The 17,324-nt window shown below is 44.3% G+C and overlaps 1 protein-coding gene across 10 annotated transcripts in view; it reads left to right on the top strand.

Annotated features, from left to right (window-relative positions):
* The window catches only part of LOC139040790 (liprin-alpha-1-like), an 83,764-nt gene that overhangs the window by 55,562 nt on the left and 10,878 nt on the right, over positions 1-17,324 (top strand). For 6 of the 10 annotated variants that reach the window (XR_011495098.1, XM_070487899.1, XM_070487895.1 and 3 more), the window contains 5 exons: positions 3,114-3,195; positions 3,303-3,503; positions 5,693-5,719; positions 10,606-10,781; positions 10,866-10,963. Coding sequence is in view for 8 of the 10 variants with exons in the window: in XM_070487899.1 (XP_070344000.1) it covers positions 3,114-3,195; positions 3,303-3,503; positions 5,693-5,719; positions 10,606-10,781; positions 10,866-10,963 (584 nt within the window). In the remaining 2 variants the exon portion in view is untranslated. Of the gene's footprint in view, positions 1-3,113; positions 3,196-3,302; positions 3,622-5,692; positions 5,720-10,605; positions 10,782-10,865; positions 10,964-17,324 lie in introns of all 10 variants that reach the window. The other 4 variants (XM_070487901.1, XM_070487896.1, XR_011495099.1 and 1 more) reach the window with 3 other exon arrangements.

Below are 17,324 nucleotides of genomic sequence, written 5' to 3'. Positions count from 1 at the left end.
GGTTACATGACCTTTGTCTCATCCGTGTGCCTGTTCCCCAGGGGATTTAGCATATTTCTGAATGTCTTTTTCCTCTGACTCTAATTTTAAGGCTGGGAAGCATGGCACATCAGTTTCCTGGTATAGAGGTATTTAAAAAATCGCCCTTGGGGTCTAGAATGATCTTCGAGGGAGGAGGTCAAGTCCCAGCCAAGCAGCCGCGAGTTGCTGGCTGACCATGGCGGGCCCAGCGCTCGTCCCTTTACTCCGCAGGGACGGCAGCCCCGCCCTTGTTTCTCGAGTAGCTCTCTGTAAACGGAGATCGCAGATCCCAAGGGTGGACAAAGCGATGACAGAGATTGCAGTATCTCCAAGCAGAGGAGGGAAATACGTAACAACAGAAAGCAGACGAGTCTTCTGTTTGCTTCTGGGCAGTGGTTTGGGGCCGTAGAATCTGGGCACACAGAATACACCTCATTGCCCCAGAATATCAGCTTCTGCCTCAGCCTCTGCAGAACAGAGCTGGGTGCCTCGGGTAGACTTAGGATGCAGAGAAACGCACGGCACTTGAGAGGCCCGCCGCCTTCGATCTCTCGGGTTTCAGGCCTTGGAGCGAAGGGCCAGTAGAAGACGACCTCGTGCCCTGGCGGTTAGCTGTCGCGAGGACTCAGCAGCTATCGTGGTGATCTCTGGTTGCGGTGAAGTCGAACCACACGGTGGTTCTGTTGATTCTTAGAAAGTGCTCTGATGAGTAGTCACAAACGAAGGAGAGCGGCCGTCTGCCTGAGGCCGTTCTCAGTGGCCAACAGGGAAAGGCAGTTCCTAGACCGAGCAAGAAGGGAGCATATTTGTTCGAGAAACCGAGCTCCAGAGAGGGCAGGAGTGGCGCTGGCCCCGGCATCTCCAGTCTGGTCTCCGCATCCTGTGCTCGCCCTGCCCTGCACAGCTTCCAGGGGCGCTGCCCTCTCCTCTCCCACGGGCAGGGGCCTTCTTCACGTGACAGAACAGTCACCCCCAGAGAAGAAGGGGGTGCTGGTGTTCCTGCCTGGGGTGATAACGCAGGGATCTGGCTCCATGTGGGGTCTTCAAGGTCACCAACTAGCCTGATAGGGGAGGGAGCTGGAAGCAGACAGAGACCTGGGCCGGCCGCCCAGCTGGGGTCTCCTCTGCCCTCGCGCTCACTTCTCGCGTCTCTCTCGGCGGCATCTAAGAGATGCATCGTTCTCCCTCCATTGCCTTATCGCCCTTTCAGCAGGGCGCTGGGCCTGCACTGTGAAACCCAGAAGTAATCCATACTAGAGAAAGCTGTTGATAAAAGCCAACGACCATTGCAGGTGAAGTCAGAAGGGTGTGCACCAGTCCCCAGATGATGGAATTACCAGACTATTTTTAACCCTATGTTCCTGTGTACAGTGAGTGTCTGTTTCATATGAAAAATGAACTCTCTGCCAAGTGCCCCGGACTCAGTACCTGTTTAGTTCACTTCAGAGTGTGGGGATCGGAAAGCCCTGTTGGCCCGGCACCAGTGCCATCCCCGCCCCTCTGCCGGGCCAGGCGGGCAGGACTTGGGCCTTGACCGTGCTGTCAGGGTTCAGGTCTTTCCCTGCTCTGTCTGCCGAGGAGGTGTCTGTCTTGCTCGTATGGCTCCTATGGCTCACAGACGTGTTTGCATAAGATAGAGCCGCTGTCCTCGAGGAGAACTTGTCCCCAGGAAACACAAAGTGGCACTTAATTCAGCACACTGGCGGTCGGTCCCGCCCAGCGAGGCCCTCCTCTCCCCTCCGTCCAGCATTGGCCTCCTGTGTCAGGGGGACGGCAGTTCCAGTGGACTTGGCTGCTTTTTTATTTATGAGTAGCTTTGCTTATTTGAACTAGAGAAGTTTGCCCCTTGTTAACTCTACTTGAGCTATTAAGATATTTGTTGCATCCTCTGGTAGAATTATCCTGGATAGTTGCAATATCTGTTATTCCCCAGAAGCCTCAGGGTGACTTAAGGCACACTTACTTGAGATCCTGTGTGAAACGTTTTGAGCTTTAATTGTCCGTAGACTTCATAGTCTTAAGAAAAGTCTAATACTATTTCAATATGTTGAAGAGCTGTTACGTATCTTTAGAAGTAAAAGATTCGACGACGTGTTCTGTAGAAATGATTATGGAAAATGACTTGGGGTGTCGGGGCGCGTGCGGTGAGCAGCCCCGTCTCCTCTCCGAGGCTCTCCCTGTCAAAGTAATAGGGTGTCTTAGAAAGGCTTGGAGGTAAACAGCACAAAGCAGTAAGATAAGATTCGTGAAGCTTCTTTGTTCTCTCTTACATAGCCATGTTCCCAGTAGACAGAATCATTTGCAAAGATGGTAATGTGGTAAAGTTCCAGTTCGCCTATTTTAAAATCAGGCCTACAGAATATTTCTGATCTCACGAGGGCCCTGGGACTCCTCCCTGCCTCCTGCCCCACGGTAGCTGTCAGCGCAGGGCATCTTAGGCTCACACTCCGTCTGGGGTCCTGGTAGAAACTGTCCGGGTTGAAATTTTCTGGATTTGAAGCCTGTGGGTTAAACCACAGAATGACCCAATGTCTGAATTTAGCAAATACCTAGTTAGCTAACTAGCAACGTGGAAGAGAAACAGCCAAAATCCAGTCCACTACTTGCTTGCTACAGTAGACCATTCCTAGTGTTAAAAATCCACATTGTTCTCGGTGTTGGTGGTGTGAACGCTGAACGTTTGTGAAGCTCCCACGGAGGCAGGCTTCTCTGTTCAGACCCGGTCTAGTTTCCTCTTTCTCCATATTTTCCCTCATCGTTTAGAAAGAGAAGAGCGAGTATGTTTTCGCTTGAATGTCCTAGCTTGGATACAAAGGCTCTGCTGGGTTTTTTTAAAGTGGGTAATAATTCTTTAATTCTGCGAGGAGATGATTCTACAGAGAACCTTGTCGAGTCCGTCAGCATTCCATTGTTCAGGAGTTCTTCCTGATGTGTACCAAACTACCGTTAAGTGGATGGTTTAGAAGATTAAAGGGAAATAATGAGATATGTGCTACTGTGCTTGTGAAAGTGTAGAGAGCGAGTACTCTGCTAACTTGCTTCCTGTATGCGTGTGATCGAGTCTTTCACTATGACTGTCTGGTTATTTGTAGGCATGAGTTGCTCGAGGAAGCCCGGAGACAAGGTTTACCTTTTGCCCAATGGGATGGGCCAACTGTTGTCGTCTGGCTGGAGGTATAGCCGTCTTTCAATCCTGGATCAAATATGTGACTCATGTGAACGTGTTAATCCATTTCACACAGTGTGCATAACCTTCTGGCCTCAACATTTCCTGTCTCTAGCTCTGGGTTGGGATGCCAGCCTGGTATGTGGCCGCTTGCCGAGCCAACATGAAAAGCGGGGCTATCATGTCCACCCTGTCAGACACGGAGATCCAGCGTGAGATCGGCATCAGCAACCCTCTGCACAGGCTGAAGCTGAGGCTGGCCATTCAGGCGATCACGTCCCTCACGAGTCCGTCAGCCCCTCCTACGTCAAGAACGGTGCGTCTCCCTGAAAGCAGTTTATCCCCTCCTGACGTTGCTTCTCCAAGTCTTCGTAAACACACCCAGGGCTCCGGTTTAAAATTTCAGCCTGCAGAAACATCACAGCTTCTAACGGGTGAAAACTGAGTGGTTAAAAATACTTTATTGAATGCTTTTTTAACAGCCTGGCTTCAGTGGCTGCATTGTAACGTAGAAGTAGGAGTTTCTGAAAACAACAGTAGCAATCACAAATTTAGACATAAATTCATGAAAAGTGAAGGGAAAAAAGCCTCGATCCCCAGTTGCGCTATAAGCAGTGTTTTACTCTAATGTGACGTTGAGCCCCTTGGTGCTTCCATTTTGGGCGCTGAGGGCCCTGGGAGCTCAGGGTTCTGAGCAGTCCATTAGCCTGCGTGTGCGCACGCACCAGGCATTACCTGTGCTCATCCGGTTTGCTCCCCGTGGGGAGACCTCGAACGTCCTTAAAGAGGGTCCTCCTATTTGAAACGTTAAAAACTAATCTAATGAAAACATTAGCGGTTACTGGGAGATAAGGGCAGGCCAACGCCTCATTTCTAAAGTGCAGACTCTTTTCATTGGCCCAGTGCCCACTCTCTGCTTTTAGCTTTTGGTTTACTCTCGAGAGAAAAACCCTGATTAAGAAACCAAGAGCCTCACAGGCATGCTTCTCTGAGTAGCAGGTCAGGGCCCGATTCAGGCCTCAGTTCCTTTGCACAAAAAGTGTTAAGAGCCTTTTTTGTTTGTTTGTTTGATTTTGTCTCTTAGTAAAGAGTTGTGGTAGCGACAGTCAGCCTGTGTTCTCACCTGTTGCACAGACAGCTCTTCTCCCAGTGGAAAGTTTTGTCGCAGTATCCGATCTGGTCCCTGTTCCCCCATCATTTCACATGAGAGTGGCCTTTCTGCAAGTGAAGGCGCTGGGGTGGTTTTCCCCAAGTGTTTATCAACTGTCTTGAGAAAGCTCGCGTCCTGCGAGCTGAGGTTAATGGCCAGTGGTGAATAGCCCGTCCCCCGGGAAGCTCTGCGTTGAGAGCCGCGGGGCCTGGCTGTCCGCGGCTGCAGTGACGGGGACCGGACGTGGGGCCGGTGTTCCGGTACAGTTGCGATTGGGCCTTCTTTTGGACACACTCAGTCCTGCTCCCTGCCTCTTGAGCCCCCCGGCGAGGTTGTGCAGGCCGAGAGGCCCCGTCCTGGGAGCGCCTGCCCCGAGCCGTCTCCCCCAGTCCGGAGCTCGGCTGCGTGGGCTTCCTGGGCTGAGGCCCTTTCCCATGGGGTGGGTTGATGGGCACTGGAGAATTACTCACACTTTGAGAGGCGCAAAATGTATTTTCTTCTCTTTATATTTCACATACCTCAGGGGGTCAGCAGGGCAGATCCAGCTCTAGGAATCATGGGCTCTTCTCGTGTGGCTGACCACACAGCATTAATTAGGTGTGGTCACTCTTTAAGAAGGGCGAGCTGGTCGATGTTCTCTCCTTTTCTACGTGGGCATCTCAAATGAGAAGAGGGGGAGACGGGCCTCGCCTCCCCTGCTCCTCCTGTGTGCCCGTGGCTCACGTGTCTGCCACCTTCCTCTCTGTCACTGCTTCCCTTGCCCTGGATGTGGTGGTCCCTGGGTCACCGTAGACCACAGGAAATGTCTGGTTAATGCATGAGGAGATGGAAACACTCGCGGCCTCGCCACAAATGGTCAGTCCCGCCCCGAGCCTGTCCTCCTCCCAGGGCACCCCACTTACAAGCGGCGCCATTCCCGGCCTTTTTGTGGGAAACAGAAAGGTCATTTTACACTCAGTTGTTCCTGATAAGTATTTCCGCTAGGTATTAGTCAAATGTATAAAATAGGATCCGTATTTTGTCTTATTTTCGATTTTTCCAGGAACTTTACATTGGTAGGCCCTCTCTCTTTAGAGTAGGTTGAATTCACACCTCCTTTAGGGAGAGGCCTCGGACGAACACTCCATTTTGAGGGTCTGGCCCATTTTCTCCCTCGCTGAGTGTGCTTGCCGGGGGGGCCTCGGCTCCTGCACGAGAAGCTGGGATTGTTGTTTTGCATGCGTTTTGCATGATACCTTGATTTCTCGAACTTTCCCCTCCGTCTCGCTGCACCTTCTGAAGTTGATCTGCTTGCCTTACTAAGCTCACCGATACTAACAGCTGTGTTCTTTTCATTCCTAACCACGTAACATCAGGAGGATGAGGAGGGAAGCTGGGCTCAGGTTGGAGACTTTCTATACTATATTCTTCACTATATGTACAGCAACAAAAAGAATTGGCGTATGAAAACTCGTAATTTACTTTTCTTGACATTTTTAACATCTTAACTTTTTCAGAAGATTGTTAACGATTTGAAAGCATTAGGCGGAAGCAGAGCGTAGAGTTAAAGAGCACGTCTCATGGACAATTTTGAACCTCTCTTCCGTGGGGCCGTGGTGTCAGTTCTGGTTAGCGTAGACGGCTCTGTGTAGCAGACCGGCTTCTGGACGCGGTCCTGGGGCTTCGGCGGCTCCTGACATTGCGGATTTAAGTACCCGCTTGGGTAACTTAACCGCAAGGTCTGCCGGTGGGAAAACTGAATTCTGAGAACTTTCCAGCACAGGAGTTGCTGTGGAGACGTCACGTCCGGGTCTTCGTGTTGGTGTTTTACTAAGTGCTGATCAAAAGGCTTTCTTACTAATGGAATTCTCAGAAATTAAGCCTCTTCTTGCTTAATGTACTTTTCCGTTTTCAGCTCCCCAGCTCTTCAGCTCACAAAAAGCTGCCACACGTGTCTTGCAGCCTTCCTCTGAGACAGCTCGACTAACACAGCGATGTCCCTGCCTGTGACCCCACCAGCGTTGCTGTGTGACATGCCGCACTTTAGGGACCCGCACAGCCACGCGGTGTGAGCAGGCGGCGTCTCCCGAGGCTCTTGCTGAGGGCGGAGCGCTCAGGGTCCTCACGGGATCCTTGTATGTCTGAAAAGAATCAGGATAGTTTCAAATCAGAATTTTCCTGAGTACAAGTTGTTGGTTGAAATGCCAGTTTCCCTCTGTTTGTATTCCCAACGTAAAGCCAATTCTCTCTCTCTTTTTAACAAAAGAAGAGAGAAGCTATAATATGATGGTGTGAGCCCTCTGCTCCTGATTTGGGCCTTCTGTGCTGCTACGCCAGATAAGTATCCTCATTAATGATTTAACCTGGCCAGCTAGCTCTTTACAAGGCCACTAATGACCATCAGTGAATTAAAAAGGGTGCATTTCGTAATTACTTAAATGTCGGTGTATTTCACACTAGGAAGCAGAACTTTGTCAGCACTTGAGTAGGAAATTCCCTGTGTCAGGGGCACGAGGTGTAAATTAAATAAGCAGAATGTTTGCTCTCTGCAGTAGAAATGCAAACACGGGTGAGCTGTGCCCGCGGCAGCAGAGTTAGCCAACACTCAGTGTTCCTAGTAAGCAAGAGCTGCTCTCGCTGTCGCCTCCCCTAGATGAGAGGAGTGAAGAGGCTTCCTGGGCTCTGTGAGGCCGCCCGGTCTGCTGAGGGCCGCGGTCACACAGTGTTCCTCTCCTGTGCCCTTACCTCGTGGCCAGCTCTGAAGCCGAGGGGAGGTTCAAGGTTTCCTCGGGCCCTCGGGAAGAAAGCATCAAGGTGTGGTGAGAGCCGTGGGTGCCTTCATTTAGCAAGTGGCACATGTGGGCTGTCTGTGGGAGGCTGTGCTGCTTGCTGCAGACACAGGAGTGAGCGGGACAGCCACAGTCCCTGCCGCCGGCCCTCACAGTTTACAGAGATCACAGAAGTGTGTTTGTGATCATTTCAGTGGTGGATTAGCAGGCCCTGGGCAGTGGCTGCCTCTTCTGGCCCAGGTGTTGTCCGATGATGGAGATCCGTGTCAAGGGCTTTTTCAGAAGGCTCTGATGGCGGCCCGGGAGATGGAGGGCTCCCTGGACTGGGCCTGATCCTCAGTCGCTGACCTACGTTATCTGACGCTGACCACTTAAGAAGTGTGACTAGAGTGTATGATGAGTAAACAAAAAGGAGGAGGGTTCCGCTTCCATGGAATTCTCTTATTTAGAAATCTTTGCGTTGTGTGCCCATTTAAGAATACGTAATCACAGGCAAGGAAATGAGACCAGATGCTCATGCGTAAGTCTCAGGCATATGAGATGAGAGTAAGGTTTGAAAGAGTGAAAAACATGACAGTGTGATGATTTCCTGAAAATGTTTGATGTTTTTCCCACTCATGGTTGCTTAGAGAAAATAGTGAAAATGTTTTTTTCTGTTCGAATTTGAGCATTCTTGTTGGAGTGTGAGTCATTTCTTCCAGCTTGATTGGTGTAAGTGATAAATTAGACCAGAGGCCATGTTTTCAAGGCAGAGCACGGTAGTAGTTGAGAGGGACTGTGTCCAAGGATTCCGTGATGGGACTGCAGAAGGCCTGCGGGCGCAGCTGGTCTTGGACAGAGGGGCAGCGAGTGCCTTTTTTGGATATGTCTGTAGATACATATAATATGTGTGCTTATTTTTCATTGTACAAAGCTTGGCTGTGTTCTGTTAGATTTATCCCTAAGGATTTCATGACTTTGATGACATTGTGAATGGCATTTTGTAAATTTCAGTTTCCAGTTCACTTCTGGTATTTAGAAGCCCAGCTCGTGTTTGTGTCCTGGCCTTGTGTCCTGCCGCTTTGCTAAGCTCGCTGTAGTTCTCACAGCCAGTTTGTAGGTGCATTTTCTATGTTGCTAATCAGGTCATCTGCAAATAAAGACAGGTTTTTTTTTTCCAATTCCTATGCTTTTGATTTCTTTTTCTTGCCTTGTTACCGTGGCTAGGAGTTGCACCGCAGCGCTGAATAAAATTAGTGAGAACAGACCCTTTGTTCCTGATCTCAGGAAGAATACATTGTCTTTCACCTTTAAGTGTGATGTCAGCCCTGTGTTTGCTGTAGATGCCCCTTATCAGGTTGAGGCCGTTTTCTTCCATTGCTAGATTGCTGAGATTTCCATAAATGAATGATGAATTTTGTCAAATGCTTTTTCTGCATCTTTTGAGATGATATAGTGGTATTTCTTTTGAATCCATTGATAGGATGAATGTCATTGATTTTTCAAATGTTGACCCAACCTTATGTTCCTAGGATGAATCTCACTTGTCGTGATAGCTTATTCTTTTAATTTATTATTGATTTAATTTGCTCATATTTTGTCCAGGAATTTTGCATCTGTGTCTATGAGAGATACTGGTCTGTAGTTTTCTTGTAATGTCTTTGTCTGGTTTTGGTAGTATCAGGATAGTGCTGGCTTCATAGGATGAGTTAGGCATTTCTTCTCCATTTTTTTGGAATAATAGTGTAGAATTGTTATTTTTTCCATAAATATTTGGTAAGATTCACCAGTGAAGACATTTAAGGTAAAGATTTTATGTGTATGTGAGAGAAAGTTTATAACTGCAAATTTGAGTCCTGATAAGATACAACTTATCTCTTTCTTATGAGTTGCTCTCATAGATGATGTCTTTTGCCCATTTTATCTAAGTTGCTTACAGTTGTTCACAGTTTTCCCTTTCAGTGTCTATGTCCTATAGTGTGTCCCCTCTTTCATTCTTGATGTTGGTAATGTACGTCTTTTCTTTTTTCTTAGTCACTCTGTCTAGGGCTTAGTCAATTTTACTGATCTTTATGAAGAACCAGATTTTAGTTTCATAGTTTTATTTTTCTTGTTTCTGTTTCATTGATTTCTGCTCTTTTATTTTCTTCCTTCTGCTTGCTGTGGATTTCATTTGTTCTTCTTTTTCAAGTTTTTTAAGGTAGAATCTTACATTGTTGTTTTGAGACCTTCCTTCATTTACGACATAAGTGTTTAATACTATAAATTTCCCTCAAGACACTGCTTTAGCCATGTCCTACAATTTTTGAATAGATTGTGTTTCACTTTCATTCAGTTAGAAATATTTTCCCGTTTCTCTTGTTTTCTTCTTTGGCACGTGGGTTATTTAGCCGTATGCTAATTTCCAAATACTTGAGAATTTTCTAGATATCTTTTTATTATTGATTTCTAATTTAATTCTGTTGAGGTCAGAGAACATAGTTTGTATGATTTCAGTCCCTTTAGATCTGTTGAGATTTGTCTTGGAGAATCCCATACGCACTTGAAATGAACGTATTCTGCTGTTATTGGGTGGGGTGTTCCACGAAACGTCACTTAGGTCAAGCTGGTCAATAGTGTTGTTTAAGGCTTCTGGATCCTTACTGAGGGGGTCTGTCTGCCTGTTTTGGCTTCTTTGTTCCATCAGTGACTGAGTCAGAGGAGGGTTGAGGTCTTGTGACTGTAACTGTGGATTTTTCTGTTTCTCCTTTCAGTTCTGTCAGTTGTTGTCTTGCTTCTCTCTTCTTTTAAAACTATTTTTCAGTTCACTTTTTTTTTAAGATTTTATTTTTCCTTTTTCTCCCCAAAGTCCCCTGGTATGTAATTGTATGTTTTTAGTTGTGGGTCCTTCTCGTTGGGGCATGTGGGACGCCACCTCAACATGGCTTGATGAGCAGTGTCATATCCAGGCCCAGGATGCAAACCGGTGAAACCCTGGGCTGCTGAAGCGGAGTGCGCCAACGTAACCACTCAGCCACGGGGCCGGCCCCTTCAGTTCACTTTTTACATGGATTTTGAAATTAACAGATTTTTTGTTGAGGAAATTTGGAAAACAAAGTGTTAAAATTAAAACCAGCCACAGATATTTTTGTGTACAGTTGGATTGATCCTTCAAACTTGTTCATGAGTCGTGATCATTCTTTGTTGTTATATTATTATACACAAAAATTACTTCAGAAAGATCATGTGTTATCAGCTACATTTTTATTGTGGTTGGGGAAATAGGTTAAATTTATAAACACGAATGAGTCATAGGTTTTCAGTGGTATAATACCTTCTGTTAAAATTCTACTGACAAATTTAAAAGGTAGTACATAGGAGATCAAATTATTTTGAAATGATAAAGAACAGTGTTGTCATTCATTTAAGCTTTAAGGATATGTAATAGGTTAAAAATCCAGTTTAAAGATTATTTAAACTGCCCTTGTGACCTCTTGGGTGTTCTTTTTCCTGAACTGATCGTACTTGCTTGTTGAAAGCAGACGCTCGCCTACGGGGACATGAACCATGATTGGATCGGGAACGAGTGGCTGCCCAGCCTGGGCCTCCCGCAATACCGCAGCTACTTCATGGAGTGCCTGGTGGACGCGCGCATGCTGGACTATCTCACCAAGAAGGACCTGCGCGGGCAGCTGAAGATGGCGGACAGCTTCCACAGGTCAGTTGTTGCACATAGTTCCTGCTCGTTGGCTAGGAGGCTTTTGACTGTTTCCATCTGTAATTTTGTTTTTTTTGTAAATAGAAAGAGCTTCCAGTATGGAATTATGTGCCTGCGAAGGCTGAATTATGACCGAAAAGAACTGGAAAGAAAAAGAGAAGAAAGCCAGAATGAAATAAAAGGCTAGTACATTACGTTTAATTGATTTAGCGTATTTCTGCTTCCCAGTGTATTAGCAGCCTAAGTGATTTCCTAGTTTCTTTAAATTAAAAAAAATATTTTTTTTTATTGTGGTCATAATAGTTTATAACATTGTGAAATTTCAGTTGTACATTAATATTTGTCAGACACCATGTGAGTGTGCCGCTTCGCCCCTTGTGGCCACCTTCCACACCCCTTGCCCCTTGTAACCACTAAATTGTTCTCTTTGTCCGTAAGTTTGATTATCTTCTACATAGGAGTGAAATCATCCAGTGTTTGTCTTTCTCCATTTGGCTTATTTCTCTTCACAGGATGCCCTCAAGGTCCATCCATGTGGTTGCGAATGGGACGATTACATCTTTTTTTTTATGGCTGAGTAGTATTCCATTGTGTATTTATATACCCCATACTCTTTATCCAATCATCCGTCGATGGGCACTTGGGCTGCTTCCACATCTTGGCTATTGTGAATAATGCTGCGATGAACATGGGGTACCTAAGTCTCTTTGAATTGTGGATTTCAGTGATAAATACCCAGTAGTGGGTTAGCTGGGTTGTATGGAATTTCTATTTTTAATTTTTTGAGAAATCTCCGTACTGTTTTCTGCAGTGGCTGCACCGGTTTGCATTCCCACCAGCAGTGGATGAGGGTTCCCTTTTCTCTACAACCTCTCCAACGCTTGTTGTTTTTTGTCTTGGTGATTATAGCCATTCTAATGGGTGTAAGATATCTAAGTGTAGTTTTTTGCTTTTTGGGTTTTTTTTTAAAGACGGGCACCTGAGCTAACATCTGTTGCCAATCTTTTTTTTCTTTTTTCCCCTTCTTCTTCTCCCCAAGGCCTGCCAGTACGTAGTTGTATCCTCCAGTTGCACGTCCTTCTGTCTGTGCTATGTGGGATGCCACCTCAGCATGGCTTGATGAGCGGTGCCATATCTCCACCCAGGATCTGAACCAGCGAAACCCTGGGCCTCTAAAGCAGGGCATGGGAACTTAACCACTCGGCCACGGCCCCGGCCCCTAAATGTAGTTTTGATTTGCATTTCCCTGATGATTAGTGATGTTGAGCATCTTTTCATGTGCCTATTGGCCATCCATCTATCTTCTTTGGAAAAATGTCTGTTCGTATCCTCTGCCTACTTTTTGATTGGGTTGTTTGTTTTTTTTGTTGTTCATTTGTGTGAGTTGTTTCTATATTATGGAGATTAACTCCATGTCGGATATATGATTTGCAAATATTTTCTCCCATTTGGTGGGTGGTTTTTTCATTTTAATCTTGATTTCCTTTGACTTCCAGAAGCTCTTTAGTCTGATGAAGTCCCACTTGTTTATTTTTTTCTTTTGTTTTCCTTGTCTGGGTAGACATGGTATTCAGTAAGATCCTTTTAAGTCTGATGTCAAAGAGTGGACTGCCTGTATTTTCTTCCAGAAGTTTTATGGTTTCAGCTCTTACCTTCAAGTCTCTGGTCCATTTTGAGTCTATTTTTGTGTATGGAGAAAGGTAGTGGTCTACTTTCGTTGTTTTGCATGTGGCTGTCCAGTTCTCCCAGCACCATTTATTGAAGAGGCTTTCCTTTCTCCATTGTATATTCTTAGCTCCTTTGCCGAAGATTAGCTGTCTGTAGATGTGTGGTTTTATTTCTGGGCTTTCGGTTCTCTTCCATTGATCTGTGTGCCTGTTTTTGTACCAGTACCATGCTGTTTTGATCACTATGGGTCTGTAGTACGTTTTGAAGTCAGGCACTGTGATGCTCCAGCTTTGTTGTTCTTTCTCAGGATTGCTTTGGCTATTCAGGGTCTTTTGTTGACCCATGTGAATTTTAAGATTCTTTGTTCTATGAAGAATGTCATTGGGATTCTGATTGGGATTCCATTGAATCTATAGATTGCTTTAGGTAGAATGGACTTTTTTTTTTTTTAGGAAGATCAGCCCTGAGCTAACTACTGCCAATCCTCTTCTTTTTGCTGAGAAAGACTGGCCCTGAGCTAACATCCATGCCCATCTTCCTCTACTTTGTATGTGGGACGCCTTCTACAGCATGGCTTTTGCCAAGCAGTGCCCCGTCCGCACCCAGGATCCGAACCGGTGGACCCCGGGCTGCTGAGAAGCAGAACGTGCGCACTTAACCGCTGCACCACCGGGCCGGCCCCTAGAATGGACATTTTAACTATGCTTATTCTTCCAAATCCATGTGCATGGAATATCTTCCCATTTCTTTTGTCATTATTGATTTCTTTCAGTGATGTCTTATAGTTTTCCTTGTATAGATCTTTTTATTTTTTATTTTTTTATCGCAGTAACATTTGATTATAACATTATATAACTTTCAGATGTACATCATAGCATGTTTCAAATTCTATGTAGATTCCATCATGTTCACCACCCAAAGACTAATTACAAGCCATCACCACACACGTGTGCTTAATCACCCCTTTCACCCTCCCCCTGTTAAGTTTATTCCTAGGTATTTTTTTTTCATGTTGTGAGATTTTTTACTTTATTTTATTTTTTAAAAAAATTTTTATTGAGTTAATGATAGGTTACAATCTTGTGAAATTTCAGTTATGTATTATTGTCTGTCAGTCGTGTTGTAGGTGCAACCCTTCACCCTTTGTGCCCACCCCCCCACCCCCCCTTCCCCTGGTAGCCACTAATCTGTTCTCTTTGCCCACAGGTTTAAATTCCTCATAGGGGTGGAGTCACACAGAGATTGTCTTGTCTATCTGGCTTATTTCACTTAACATAATTCCCTCAGGGTCCATCCATGTTGTTGCAAATGGGACGATTTTGTTCTTTTTTATGGCTGAGTAGTATTCCATTGTATATATGTACCACATCTTCTTTATCCAGTCATCTGTTGATGGGCACTTAGGTTGCTTCCATGTCTTGGCTATTGTAAATAATGCTGCCGTGAACATTGGGGTGCATAGGACTTTTGGAATTGCTGACTTCAAGCTCTTTGGATAGATACCCAGTAGTGGGATGGCTGGATCGTATGGTAGTTGTATTTTTAATTTTTTGAGGAATCTCCATACTGTTTTCCATAGTGGCTGCACCAGTTTGCATTCCCGCCAGCAGTGTATGAGGGTTCCTTTTTCTCCACAACCTCTCCAACATTTATCACTATTTGTTTCAGTTATTTTTGTCACTCTAATGGGTGTAAGGTAATATCTTAGTGTAGTTTTGATTTGCACTTCCCTGATGATCAGCGATGATGAGCATCTTTTCATGTGCCTATTGGCCATCCATATATCTTCTTGGGAGAAATGTCTGTTCATGTCTCCTGCCCATTTTTTGATCGGGTTGTTTAATTTTTTGTTGTTGAGTTGTGTGAGTTCTTCATCTGTTATGGATATTAAGCCTTTGTCGGATGTATTACTTGGAAATGTTTTTTCCCAGTTAGTGGGTTGTTTTTTTGTTTCACTCCTGTTTTCCCTTGCCTTGAAGAAGCGCTTTCGTCTGATGAAGTCCCATTTGTTTATTCTTTGTATTGTTTCCCTTCTCTGAGAAGACATGGTGTCCGAAAAGATCCCTTTAATACTGATGTCAAAGAGTGTACTTCCTATATTTTCTTCTGGAAGCCTTATGGTTTCAGGTCTTACCTTTAGGTCTTTGATCCATTTTGAGTTCATTTTGGTGAATGGTGAAAAAGAATGGTCCAATTTTCATTCTTTTACATGTGGCTTTCCAGTTTTCCCAGCGCCGTTTGTTGAAGAGACTTTCTTTTCTCCATTGTAGGCCCTCAGCTCCTTTGTCGAAGATTAGCTGTCCATAGATGTGTGGTTTTATTTCTGCGCTTTCAGTTCTTTTCCATGGATCTGTGCACCTGTTTTTGTACCAGTACCATGCTGTTTTGATTACTGTAGCTTTGTGGTATGTTTTGAAGTCAGGGATTGTGATGCCTCCAGCTTTGTTCTTCTTTCTCAGGATTGCTTTAGCAATTCAGGGTCTTTTGTTGTCCCATATGAATTTTAGGATTCTTTGTTCTATTTCTGTAAAGATGTCATTGGGATTCTGATTGGGATGGCGTTGAATCTGTAGATTGCTTTAGGTAGAGTGGATATTTTAACTGTGTTTATTCTTCCAATCCATGTGCATGGAATGTCTTTCCATCTCTTTATGTCGTCATCCATTTCTTTCAGAAAAGCCTTGTAATTTTCATCGTATAGGTCTTTCACTTCCTTAGTTAAATTCACCCTGAGGTATGTTCTTCTTTTTGTTGCGATTATGAATGGTATTGTGTTCTTGAGTTCTTTTTCTGTTAGTTTGTTATTAGAGTATAGAAATGCTACTGATTTATGTAAATTGATTTTATATCCTGCTACTTTGCTGTAGTTGTTGATTACTTCTAAAAGTTTTCCAATGGATTCTTTGGGGTTTTCTATCTATAAGATCACGTCGTCTGCAAATAGCGAGAGTTTCACTTCTTCCGCCCCTATTTGGATTCCTTTTATTCCTTTTTCTTGCCTGATTGCTCTGGCCAGGACCTCCAGTACTATGCTGAATAAGAGTGGTGATAGAGGGCATCCTTGTCTCGTTCCGGTTCTCAGGGGGATGGTGCCCAGTTTTTGCCCATTGAGTATGATGTTGGCTGTGGGTTTGTCATCTATGGCCTTTATTGTGTTGAGGTAGTTCCCGTCTATCCCCATTTTGTTGAGTTTTTATCATAAATGGCTGTTGGATCTTGTCAAATGCTTTCTCTGCATCTATTGAGATGATCATGTGGTTTTTATTCCTCAGTTTGTTGATGTGGTGTATCACATTGATTGATTTGTGGATGCTGAACCATCCCTGTGTCCCTGGTATGAATCCCACCTGATCATGATGTATGATCCTTTTGATGAATTACTGTATTCTGGTTGCCAAAATTTTGTTGAGAATTTTTGCATCTGTGTTCATCAGCGATACTGGCCTGTAGTTCTTTTTCATGCTGTCCTTGTCAGGCTTTGGTATCAGCATGATGTTGGCCTCGTAGAATGTGTTAGGAAGTGTTCCATCCTCCCTAATTTTTTGGAATAGCTTGAAAAGGATAGGTATTAAATCCTCTCTGAAAGTTTGGTAAAATTCCCCAGGAAAGCCATCTGGTCCTGGGGGTTTATTCTTTGGGTGCTTTTGATGGCTGTTTCAGTCTCTTTGCTTGTGACTGGTCTGTTCAGATTGTCTCCTCCTTCTTGAGTGAGCTTTGGGAGATTGTAGGAGTCCAAGAATTTATCCATTTCCTGTAGGTTATCCATTTTGCTGGCATATAGTTTTTGCGTAGTATTCTCTTATAATCCATTGTATTTCTGTGGAGTCTGTTGTTATTTCTCCTCTTTTATTTCTGATTTTGTTTATTTGAGCTTTCTCTCTGTTTTTCTTTGTAAGTCTGGCTAGGAGTTTGTCAATTTTATTTACCTTCTCAAAGAACAAGCTCTTTGTTTCATTAATCCTTTCTACTGCCTTTTTTGTTTGAATACCATTTATTTCTGCTCTGATTTTTATTATTTCTCTCCTTCTGCTGACTTTTGGCTTTGTTTGTTCTTCTTTCTCTAATTCAGTTAGGTGTGGTTTAAGATTGCTGATTTTCTGGTTTGTTAAGATGTCCCTGAATGGCGATGAATTTTCCTCTTAATAGAGCTTTTACTGCATCCCATATGAGTTGGTATAGCATGCTATCATTTTCATTTGTCTCCAGGTATTTTTGGATTTCTTCTTTAATTTCTTCCATGATCCATTGCTTGTTCAATAGCGTATTGTTTAGTCTCCACATCCTTGTGCCTTTCTCAGCTTCTTCCTTGTAATTAATTTCTAGCCTTATAACATTATGATCGGAGAAGATGCTCGTTATTATTTCAATTTTTTTAAATTTGTAGAGGCTTGCCTTGTTTCCCAACCTATGGTCTATCCTTGAGAATGTTCCATGCACGCTTGAGAAGCATGTGTATTCTGCTGTTTTTGGATGAAGCATTGTATATATATCTGTGAAGTCCAACTGTTTTAGCTTTTCGTTTAGCTCCACTGTTTCTCTGTTGATTTCCTGTCTGGATGATCTATCCATTGATGTGAGTGTCGTGTTGAGGTCCCCTACTATTTTTGTGTTATTTTTGATATCTTCTTTTAGGTTTGTTAATAGTTACTTTATGAACTTTGGTGCTCCTGTGTTGGGGGCATAGATATTTATAAGCGTTATTTCTTCTTGATGAAGTGTCCCTTTGATCATTATATATTGGCCCTCTATGTGTCTCTTTACCTGCCTTATCTTGAAGCCTGTTTTGTCTGATATAAGCACTGCGACCCCTGCTTTCTTTTGTTTGCTATTGGCTTGGAGTGTTGTCTTCCAGCCCTTCACTCTGAGCCTGTGTTT

Source organism: Equus asinus, chromosome 17, assembly GCF_041296235.1.
Source record: "Equus asinus isolate D_3611 breed Donkey chromosome 17, EquAss-T2T_v2, whole genome shotgun sequence".
Classification (NCBI taxonomy): Eukaryota; Metazoa; Chordata; class Mammalia; order Perissodactyla; family Equidae; genus Equus; species Equus asinus.
The sequence above is the reverse complement of the archived record's forward strand: the minus strand, read 5'-3'. Positions and strand labels throughout refer to the sequence as shown.